This window comes from Patella vulgata, chromosome 5 (assembly GCF_932274485.2).
Source record: "Patella vulgata chromosome 5, xgPatVulg1.2, whole genome shotgun sequence".
NCBI lineage: Eukaryota > Metazoa > Mollusca > Gastropoda > Patellidae > Patella > Patella vulgata.
Genome location: NC_065883.2, coordinates 58,727,485 through 58,739,914, shown reverse-complemented (window position 1 = coordinate 58,739,914; position 12,430 = coordinate 58,727,485). Strand labels below are relative to the sequence as shown.

At 33.2% G+C, this 12,430-nt stretch overlaps 1 protein-coding gene across 1 annotated transcript; it reads right to left on the bottom strand.

Annotated features, from left to right (window-relative positions):
* Positions 1-257: 257 nt before the first annotated feature.
* Positions 258-12,109, bottom strand: LOC126820773 (serine/threonine-protein phosphatase PP1-beta catalytic subunit). Its single transcript, XM_050548892.1, has 8 exons — positions 12,010-12,109; positions 8,327-8,458; positions 6,854-7,084; positions 6,403-6,507; positions 6,185-6,256; positions 4,762-4,913; positions 4,166-4,300; positions 258-2,645 (listed from the first exon to the last, which is right to left on the bottom strand). The coding sequence occupies exons 1-8, from the start codon at positions 12,059-12,061 to the stop codon at positions 2,544-2,546; spliced, it is 981 nt and encodes a 326-aa protein (XP_050404849.1). The 5' UTR covers positions 12,062-12,109; the 3' UTR covers positions 258-2,543.
* Between the last annotated feature and the right edge of the window lie 321 nt (positions 12,110-12,430).

The window sequence follows — 12,430 nt, the reverse complement described above, 5'->3', positions numbered from 1 at the left end:
TCTTGTTTGTGACAAGGAGTAGAGTCACCTGTCCAACCTCATCAGTTTTCTCGGGTCCCCTCCCCCCCACAGCTAAAGACCACTTATTTAAGTAGAAATGAACCATATGTTAGTCCCAAAATAATTTAGTTTGTGTTGAGTGGACGTTAAATCCCATTTCTCTCCCTCCCATTTCATTAAAGAATGGAGCAGGCTAGTATGAGGTAACAGCATTCTAGTTTTTCTAAATATAGACAGAAATAACCACATGAAATCCATTATCATTAACAAAAGTGTTGTATTCATAAAATGTCATAAATAACTATTTTAAAACTATGGCAAACAAAACTGATGCTTTACTTCTCATTGTTCAACTAAAAATAAGCATTTTAAAACCAAAGGCACAATTGATTTCTATATAGGTTTGTTTACAAATAGCTCAAATTCTGACACAAAGATAAAATATGTTCTCCTTAAAAAGAAAAAGTCATATCTTTTCAAAGAATAGAAATTCTCAATGTACATAGTTTAGATTGTATGAAAAGAAATACATTACAAGCTTTCATCTTTATAATACATATTATGCAATTTCATGTCTTAAAGATATCATAATTTACTGGATTGATAAACATCTTCATTAAGATAAGACAAAGCCATATTGAAACTGTGAGGACAATTTGAGCAATCTCGCATGCATAATTAGATACTTAAAGGACAATATTGGTGTCAGTCATTATTACATGTGATAGAACTGGTTAAACACGTTCTAAATATAATTTTAACACAGAGACAAGTGACTATGATGATCTGAACTTTATTTTAAAAATTTATCCTCTACTATTCAATTTAAATCAATATTTTCAAGATATTTCAAATATTTATTGCTAACATGATTATATCTTGAGTGGTATATATATATGACATTAAGAAGTTAATATTCAATTCTACTAACAAATTTATTCCTAATCTAAATATTATTGTGTTTTTATCATATATTTTATTAACTTTTTATATACAATCTACATAAATATGTAGCTTTCTGTTCTTTATGTCCAATCTCAACTGATTGGATAGATCCAGTTTATTCTCTGAAATGCCCAGAAAGATTTTGTGCTGAATAAAAAAGAGAGTGTAGAATTAATGTCAACAAGTGAGATATTTCTGGGCCATGTTTAAAATAATCTATAGTACATATATTCACAACAAATGATGAACTGTAGATTGTTAATTAATTATAATTTAATTGTAGATTTTGAGTTAATGGACTTTACATGATTCACATATACACGTAGAAATGTTCTGTTATTAAAACAAAAATCAAACATTTTCTATATTCATCATTTCGCCTTAAATTGACAAAAAGATCTCTTATTTTTACTAAACCATACAATAAACATACAATTTGTTGAACAAAAGAATTGTTACATTGTTTATCAGATCAATATTTAAACAATGTGAACAAATCTGCCTTAGTGTATTACCTCAAAAGCTCATAAACACGAATAAGGCGAAAATTACATCTAAATCATTCTACAAAGAATCTAAACATGATTATAGGGACTGACTTCTTGGGGTTTTTTGGCTTAGAATAAAAAGAGAATACTGAAGGTAGATTTTAATACATGTAAGCGTAAGCCTTGCAATATACACATTATAGTCAAAGCCATACAATATTGACACATACGAAAGAATGACATACATAATTAATAAATGGCTTAATTAATCAATACAAAAATAATCTGATATTTTTTAATATATATTTAAGATTGCATATTCCATTTACATGGATCAGAAAGCTGTTTTGCATTTTAAATCAACAATAACATTATATAAGTATCTACATTATCAACAAATATACAGTTAAATATATAAATACAAAGGATGTGCCGTTATTAACTATAAATAATCACCCCTTTATTCCATCACTGTCAGTGTATTAATTCAGATCTATATGTTGCAATGTATAGGATGACAGGTGAATAACGACATTGCTTTAAACTTTATAAATACTTATAAGCACACTGTTTTATGAAATAAATAATTTTGTTTGATAGTGGTATATTGTAGATCTACTATATACCCTTTACCTCAAAATAAGTCATTTATACTAGTATATATGCTTATTTTCATTAGAAATCTAAAATATATATATATATATATACTTATTTTGATTAGAAATATAAAAGCTCAGTTATTTTCATAGCATAAGTCAATCAAATCTCATGTTTATTTCAAGTTTTTTAAATGCCTAAGCTTATATTTAAAATATATTTACAGACTGAAGCAAGCCTTTTATAAATTTTAGATATTTTACTTGTAAATACAGTACACAATAGACCTACCCTAGCTTAGAAACCATTTCAGGTTTTTGTTTTTGGACAAGTTTTAAGTTTATGGTATCATACAGTTATTGGGTTTTAATATGATATTGTGGTTGCTTGCATTAAGACCAAAAACTGTTCTATTTCAAAAACAATATCTTAAGACTTAACACCAATATAAAATGGTATGAATATTATACATATATACTACAGAACTCAACAAATATATTAATATGGTGCCTGTCAGTTTTTCTTTTTCTGTGGACCTCGTGGTGGTGTGACTGGCCTACCCGAGTTGAGTCCACCATATTGGTATTTGGCTTTCTTTTCAGATGGTTTCAATATCTGAAAGGAAATAAATATTGCAACATAAGGAATTTGTACACAAGTTTATCGGAATTGTCAAATGATCTGTGGCAGGGCAAATTATACAGCTCAACAAACTATCTCTGATAGTCCATCACCTGTATGGACTACTGGTCAACAATCCATCACTTACAAACTATCGTTGCTGACAAATCTTGTTTCTCAAATGCACGTATGTTGCATAAGACCTGTACAATGTGTCAAAATTCACATATATAACTTGAAGACATTATTTCATAATTTTAGTGCCAGAAATAAATCATTAAACAGTCTCAAAATAAGTAACATCTGTAAAATTTTCAAAGCTAATGATGAAATATAGGTTGCCAGGCAATGAAACATACGACTACCACAGCTAAGTCGTCTGGGCAGTCAACAAGTGTTGTGCATATTTTTTCTTTTGTCAGTAATAACATTTACAAGATATGAAAATCTGATTACGAGTAATAACCCATGAAGTAATTATCAAAAAACATTAGAATTTGTTTCGATTGTCTCATGACCTGAAACAATTTATATTAACTTTATATCAACCACAAGATTTTTCAAAGTAATCATGGGCCTCAACTCTGGCAGTAGCTATTGGAAATCGTTGAAATCAATAGGATTCTTTGTCTCATGACCTTAAACACTGTGTATAAGTTTAAAGTCAATCAGATATTAACTTTTGCCTCAAGAGCTTTTACAAGAATTTTTAAAGAGGTCAAGGGCTATAACTCCAGAAGTAATTATCATAAATAGTTGAAAATCAATAGGCTTCTTCGTCTCATGACCTAAAACACTGTGTATAGATTTATTGTCAATCGGATATCAAGATATTTCAAAGAGAACAAGGGCAATAACTCTAGCAGTAACTATTGGAAATCGCTGAAAATCAATAGGCTTCTTCGTCTCATGACCTTAAACAGTGTGTATAAATTCAAAGTCAATCGGATATTAACTTTAGCCTCTAGAGCATCCACAAGATATCACTCGGCAAACCTCAGCAGATTCCAGTACCCTACATCTAGCCTCGGCTGTACGACGAAGTCCCCCATTGGAACTTCTTTCAAGTTCGATGATTACCAACGGCATTGCCCATGACTAGGCCTTTGATTGAAGAATGTTTTATCATACAAATATTTCAAAGTCTGAAGCTGCTTTACTTTCAAGTTTATCTGATTTTCTTCAAACAAGGACAACTTTGCACTGAAAATTCTACACTCTGTGCACGACGCAATTTTTGAGAACTTGGTTTGAGAAGCGTCAAGTTTTCCTAATAAGTAAATCGGTGCCGCATCGCAATTGTATAGGCTTAGGTACACATCACTTACCGTCATACAGCCGAGGCTAGATGTAGAGTAACGGAATCTGCCGAGGTTTGCAGAGTGACAAAATATTTCAAAGTGATCAAGGGCCATAACTCTGGCAGTAAGTATCAGAAATCGCTGCAAATCAATAGGCTTCTTCGTCTCATGGTTGTTGAGAATAAAAAAAAAAGAATTTTAAAGTGAATATACCTGAAAAGAGCACATAAGAGTATCATCAACTGACATCATGCCACCAGCATTATCAAATTCTCCACAATAATTAGGTGCAGAAAATAATGTCACTAATTGTCTTTTGGCAAAAAATTCATAACCATCCTCTACTACCTAAAAATAAAAAAAAAGTATATCATGTCATTTAAATTTTTTTTTTCAATATGTTCTTTAAAAATTATTGTAGCTTCAATTGGCATTTGCATGTTTTTTTTCTTTATTCTGACCTAAACTCTCCATCACAAATAATCATGCAATGTGAGCAAATCCCAAACCGTGGTTTAATGCACAAATTTTGTGAACAAGGAGTCAGTAAAATGAGACTCAGCGATCTAGGCAACCGATTTACACTAATCAATTCTTTTGCGGATAAAATTTTGAAATAGGCAATATTTCGAAGCCTTATTTAACATGCACAGATACATACATGTCGTTATTGTTTTCACTGTTCAGTAGAGTCTAATATCAAGTGACATACCCCATGGTAACCAAATAAGATGATGCCCATTTAATATTTTATCTTACGATTTTATAGCTACAAGTATTCAACAGAAAAAAACATAACACTAAATTACCTGGTGAGCTCTGCATATTAGATCTAAGTCATGTCTGTTGAGGAATTTACTGACAACATCAGAACCAAATGTAAATGAAACACCTCTATCATTTTCTCCCCAACCTTGTACTTCTTTATCAGGATCAGACCACAATAAATCACATAATAACCCTGGAAAAACAAATATAGATTTTAAGGGGAAATATAATATAAATGCAAACCCACCAATTATGAAACTGCACATACATAACCCTATATATAGGAAAAAGGCAAGTACGTGTACCGTTATAACAGTTACGCCATATTCTATATCTCTACAACCCAGGGGTGTAAAAATCCACTAGCCCGACACCAGGGCTACCAAAAATAACTTATGGACTAGAGACCCATTTAGCCGTACTAGTCCTGGACTAGTTACCTTTCACTGATGATTTTTTTTATAGTTTGTGAATTAAACTAGTGATATAGATAAATAAACTGTAAAGTATCCCACTTTTATTTTCTCCAATCCAAGCTTATACAGACCATTTTAATACATGTATTTCTCTTTTTAACAAACATATTTGCAGCTAAAATGACACTTCCATGCGAGTTATTGTTGCTTTCTACATAACTAACTAGAATGGTTCTTGAACAAATAACAGTAACATGGAAACCGTACCTGTATTGCATGTGTCAAGGCTATGCCGATGTAATTTTAAAATACCGTTCTATATAGAAGACAATCGATGTTTCCATATCAAGAACTATGCTTTCATTTTCTGCCGTATAAACGAACTATGCTTTCATTTTTTGCCGTATAAACTCAGACACATCATTTTGGAGGAATAGTTTACTGACATGGATTTGAAGCAGGTACGCGTACCCCTCTGTACACTTTCATTCTATCGTATTACGAAAATGCGTAATTTTGTAGCAATATCATTGACATGAATTTGAATAACGTATGGGAATTAAATTATGAAAAATAGCGAGGTGCATGTATTTTTTTCTATTCAAAACACATACAAAATAACATAAAAATATTTGTTGTTGAAATCCATTAGAGAGAATGGTTGGAAGCTTATTGACGTTCTTTCCTGAAGCTGACAAATCACTGCTTGCAACTTAATTCTAGCCTCTATTAACCCCAACTAAAAATATTCGACATTCAAAATTATAGCATCCCCAATGTACATGTACTATGACTATGTGTGCAAGGGAGGAGAATTTTGTGCAGATTTCAGCGTTCCCACCTACTCTTCTTTAATTATTCCACTTATCAAGTTTTACTTTACATGTACATGCAGGCTAATATTAAGGCTTCTCCAACTACTAGTGGAAAATTATGCGGATCTAGTGTCAGACAGTAGGCTACTAGTCCTGGGCTAGTGGATTCAAATTTTTTTTTTTTATGTCCCTGCTACAACTTTATCAGATGTAAATATTTATTAATAATTTACCTGTATCTGGTACATCTGTAGGTCTCATAATTCTTCTAATTTGTTCCATAGACTGTAAGTCTGGAGATAACCCTGTACAATAATTATATATTATGTTTATTAAAAATAATATTGGATAGGGATTATGACTACATATATTCATGACACTTTAACGTTGGTGTGTAAAAATGAATGCATGGCTGTGAAACTGAAAAAGGAGTTTATTTAATTTATCTTACCTCCATGACAGCAAAATATCTTTTCATCAATAATAGCAGCAATAGGTAAACAATTAAAACAATCTGTGAAGGTTTTCCATAATTTTACATTAAATCTTCTTTTACCTGTATATAGAAATTCATGAGTCATAAAATATTGAATTGTCAGTCTAAATCAATTACAAACTAATAGTTTTTCTTAGATTTTAATTGTAAATCAATGAAATTTGGAATTGTAACAAAATACTTTCATGTAACTTATGTTTTATTTCACTTTTGAGAATGCTTTTTGTTATAATTCATAAACAGATTTCTGAACCTTCACTGTTCTAATAAGGCGATCATAAGAAATGCCATTATGATCGTTTCAATGCTACATGTACCATATAAAAGCTCATTAATATTGTATAGAAATGTTATTAATATTACTGACAAATTACATATGTGTACAATGTTTATCTAAATTACTTACATTCATCATAAAATCCATAAATACGGTTAATACTAGCACACTCATGATTTCCTCGTAATAAAAAGAAATTTTCGGGATATTTGATTTTATAGGCTAAGAGAAGACATATTGTTTCTAATGACTGCTTTCCTCTATCAACGTAATCTCCTAAAAATAAATAGTTGGATTCGGGAGGAAAGCCACCATATTCAAATAAACGTAATAAATCAGTATACTGTCCATGAATGTCTCCTGTAAACAAAAACAAAATAATTTTACCATTGAATTTACACAAAGATAGGTTGCCAGGCAACGAAACATACGCCCACAGCCGCTATATCGTCCGAGCAGTCAACAAGAGTTGTCGCATATTTTTACTTTTTTTGGTAATGAAACATTTATAATACATTAAAATCTGATTAAGTAATTATCATTACGTAATTATCAGAAAAACTTTAGAATTTGTTTGGTTTTTATAAAGTTCTGCCCCATGCTAACGTTTAGCATACAAAACTTTTAACATCATGAATTTAGCTGTTCAAGTCATAAAGATTCATTGAAAATCAATATACTTGTTCGTCTCAAGACCTTTAAACACTGTGTATAAATTTAAAGTCAATCGGATATTAACTTTAGCCTCTGGACTAGTCTGGAGCATCCACAAGATTTTCAAAGTGATCAAGGGCCATAACTCTGGCAAAAATTATCGGAAATCGCTGAAAATCAATAGGATTCTTCGTCTCATGACCTTAAACACTGTATCTATTTAAAGTCAATCGGAAATTAACTTTAGCCTCTAGAGCACCCACAAGCAATTGTGGACGCTGGATCGCTGGACGGACGTGGGTGACAACAATATCCGACCACATTTCAATGTGGGCGTATAAAAATGATGGCAGTGCTAGAATTCAATGGATTCAATTGGACTAAATTATTAAGGCCCATGAATTCAACATTCACAATATTATACGGTAGTTTGTAATGGATTAAAAATCCCTCAAATGACAAAGTAGCCAAGTCTTTAACTCAGTATTATCCACAGTCTTCGACAATGCAAACACAACTTATTGGTCAATTTAAATCAATATTAAATCAACCGTGAAAAGATGGGCTTCTGATATCCAATGTTTAAGACACAATGAAAATTTTAAACTTGGCACACGAATCGTGTGCCAGAATGCTTTTAAGCACCTTTTGTAAGGAAGTGACTGGATAATCATATCCCACAAGGGAAAATTACCGAAGTAAACTGGAATAGCTAGATTCCAAAGACTGCCATTCCATTTGCACTGTTTGTGTATTTCGCCAGACATAACTGATTAGAAATTACAGTAAAAACAGAAACGATTGGGTCCCTTTCTAGGTGCCCAAGAATAGTGATTTAGTACCTTTAAATTCCACTTTTCTCTGTTACTGAGAATATGAATGCCTACTACCTAAAAGTTGCTCCCATTTTGTAGTGGAATGACTAAGGACCCAAAACCAAGCTCTTACCACAAATCTTCAAAGGCGCTTCTAATTCAAGTAAAATGGGCTGACTTAAAAATATTTCTCTTGATTTTAAACAAAGTCCTCGAACTTCCGACTCTGTCATTTGAACTGTTTTACCAGGACGACACCCTCGTACTGAAAATATATCAAAATACATGTAGAACTAAGGACTAATTAAAAATATTTTCCAGTATCTCTGCACTGGTACCAGTTATTTACCATGTGTACCAAATCCATGGCCTAAAGCAGTTAAATATTGTCTGGACTCTGGAGGTACTGACTGCACTTTTGTCAAATTGAAATACATGTATGATGTAAGTTATATTTATAGCACGGCTTTCATGAGTTAGGCTTAACCAGAGACCGAAGGCCGAGGGGTTAAATCTGTTAACGAATGAGGCGTTCTATAAATGACTTGTAACATTGACAACTGCTCAACATGCTTATTGTTATGGCACAGAAAACCCACCCCACTTCTCTATGATTTCTACTAAAACTAGTGTAAACCAGCAAAAGTGTGCAATAACATTGAACATTACATGTAGCTCCACCCAATCTACTAGAGGGAAAACAATCTGCTTATTCAACAAAAAGATTTGACATCCTTGTTACAATATATAATTCTCCATAGTCAACATAATCACACTGACACCGCTGAATGCCACTGATGCTTGAGGTTTTCTTCTACAGAAATATTACAAGATAACACCATATCACGCTTAGCTGCAATGCAATACAATTTTCGCTCACAATAAAACAAGCTTAAAAAAAAGGTATTACTAGTATTAGGCATCATATTACGAACTCATATTGTGTATGAAAGTAAAAAAAATACAAAAAAATACCAAGTTTATGCGATTTTATCACGATTCATATTTCAATTTTTTTATCATTTTAATACTATCAATAATAATAAGCTTACAAATGTGGTGTATCAAGTACATGTAGATATCATTTCAATTTCAACAGTGAGTCACTGACTCATGTCATGTTGACATATTAAAGATTATTCTGATGATGTAATCTGAATTATCAAAGAATCATTAAATAGGTCTCTCTGCACTCCAGTCAGATATTGTAATCAATATATACAATGAGTCCCCTTCTCCCCATTCTGGTGTAGACCTACATGTATCAAAAGTGCTTATGAGAATTACTAATAGAAACAGATATGAATATGAGTCATAATCTACACTATGGATCTTGACCAAGAACTGGTCCCTTCAATACCCATCAAAAAATACCAGCGCCATGAAACCAAAACAATTTACACTCTCAGTTCGAAATGTCAGATGTATTTGTTAAGAATGGGATTGATACATTCAGAAAATTTCTGTATTTAATCATCTGGGAAATTTTTTATTATTTCATTATTTCAATATTTGTAATTTTGAACCCAGGTGATGGAGACCTTATTTTCATATTAGTTGTCTTTAGGGTCTGCCAGTAACGACGAGAGCTAGCGAATTTACAATTGCCTGTTAAGTGTTAAGAAAGGACTTCGGATACAGAATGGAAATTGGCTCGATTTAAAAAAAAAAAACACCTGTAAACAGTGTAAGAAATAAGCAGAAAATTCTCATCATATACATGTACTTAGTCAAGGTATTAATATAATGAATATATACCAGGGAGTTTCATTGCGCTCACCCAAATAGAACCAAAATTATCGTGTTCCTTGGTCTCAACCAATCAAATTGCTTATCTCTGCTTAGCCTAAGTGGAGAATGCACATGATAAAACTCTGTCAAGTAAGGTATTGATGTAATGAAACTATACACTAAGTTTCACCACTATCACTCAATGATAATCAAAGTTGTCAAGCTCTCAAGTCTTGACCAATCAAATTGCTTTTATGACTGAGCTTACCCTGAACTGAAAATGCTCATTATCGAACTTAGTCAAGGTATTGATTCATCATTCTCACTTAATTAGAACCATGTCCATAGTTATCATGTAACATCAACCAATCAAATAGTTTATCTCTGCTTACCCTAAGCAGAAAAGGCTCATCTTCCGACTCTATCAAGGCATTCACCTAGACCAAGTTTGTTCACTCTACCTCAATTAGTGCTAAGTGGGAGAGTTATTGTGTTTCAAAGTCTCGACCAATCAAATTGATTATTGCTCTGCTTACACTGAGCAGAAAATGTTCATTATTAAACTTAGTCAAGGCACTGATGTAATGAAACTATACACCAAATTTCATCACTATCACTTAATTAGAACTAAAGTTATTGTGTCCCAAAGTATCAACCAATCAAATTGCTTATCTCTGCTTACCCTAAGCAGAAAATGCTCATCTTCGAACTCCATATATATAATTAAACATTCTTTTCATAAACATTCAACACTGGAAATTTTTCCACTCCTTAAGAGGTTTATACGCCACAGCATACGGTGGTGTAGGCCTACTTGATGGCGAGTTGTAAATTTTACCTGCATATTATTAATAAAATCAATTTTTGCTTATTTTAAATTGATTTGACAGCTGTGTAAAACCTTTCCTTTCAACTTATTTCCCGAGTCCTAAATGTCACCTACCCTAGTCCGAAATGTCACCTACCCTAGTCCGTAATGTCACCAGCCCGAGGCCTGAAACACCAACTGACCAAGGCCATTTTGGGTTTTTTTTTTAGAGCTCGAAAGGTTGTAAGTCTGAAATGTCGCAGGACCAACTGTCATTTTACAATCAAATAATAGTTAAATGTACAGAACAGATGAAACATATTTACAAGGTGATTACGGCGAAAAATTGAACAGAGTAGTGAAATATTTAATGACGGGGCGGATTATCAAAGCAGTAATCCATTAAATACCCTGCACAGAGTTCACTCTGTGTGCGCTGGTTAGTCAACGAAAATTAAACGGAGATTCATGCATGCACCGGGGCAGTCGGCGCTGAAATGAAATGGGGTTTAACGTCCTACTGTTCTGCTCCTATGCTGGGCTAATGAAGACGGGCATACACCATACAGTGTGCTATGAGGGAAATTTTGCCCGGGCAGCGGCACTATCACCAACTCTTATATCGAATTCCAGCTGCCAAGGGATCTTTTACATGCATTCTAATGTATACACGGGACCTCGGTTTTTTCGTATCATCCGAAGGACTTGACACCTGTCCTTGTCAGGCACTCTGTCCTGCATCACTGACAAGGGGGAACTACGCCGGAAAATCTCGATGAACTTTCTCGGCCAATGCAGGGATCGAAAACCCAACCTCCAGGTTAGCGAGCCAGTGTCTCAGTCTGCACTGAACATACATTCACATGTGAATGATTTTAAGATGGTACATGTATTTATAAATGTTACTGTTCGTTTGTTACAATAGTCACACTCAGACACTGATATGTATTTGCCGGAGTTTAGTCAAAAGGGCTTTCGGACTGTTAATTGCTCTGATGAAATCACTGATTTATAAACTAAATGGATCAGACTACAACTGAGTGTAACTTTTGCTTCAACTTGTCTAGCCTAGATCTAGTAGTAGATCTAGTAGTTCAGTGAGTAAACTCCAAACTTAGAAACTGTCTAAATTGAGTTTGACTTGACTTCGTAAACTCTTGTCTTGACTCCCATTTAAGCTCGGAGCGAAGTAAGTCAGTGCTTTATTAGGACGGCGAAACCTAAGCTCGATTATAAACTGAAATTCAACATTATACTTCTATATCACCCTGGTATACCTTCGAGGAGTCTTGAAATCAAGGTATCGATATTCAGGTCTGTTTCCGCCATTTTCTTGTTTGTATGATGGATGACGTCACGGCTACAACCCAAACGATATTTTCCTCAATGCGCATGTCGTCTTTATAACTCACCTTTATGTCAACATCATTGGGCATATTGCCGACTGACTAAAATCCCATGGCTATGAGTAATGACAAAAAAATTAACACAATAAGTTCAGCAATAAGGCGGGAAATATGACTTAATATGTTATTTACAAACAAGCCAAAGAAATTGAATAACCATGTGAATTGTAGGTTTTGGCAATGGTTTATTCGTTTCAACCTGGATAAAATACGTGGCCTACGTTAACATATACTATATATATAGCCAAGACCGATTACACAAAGCTACTATATATAAATATCCTCTATAATA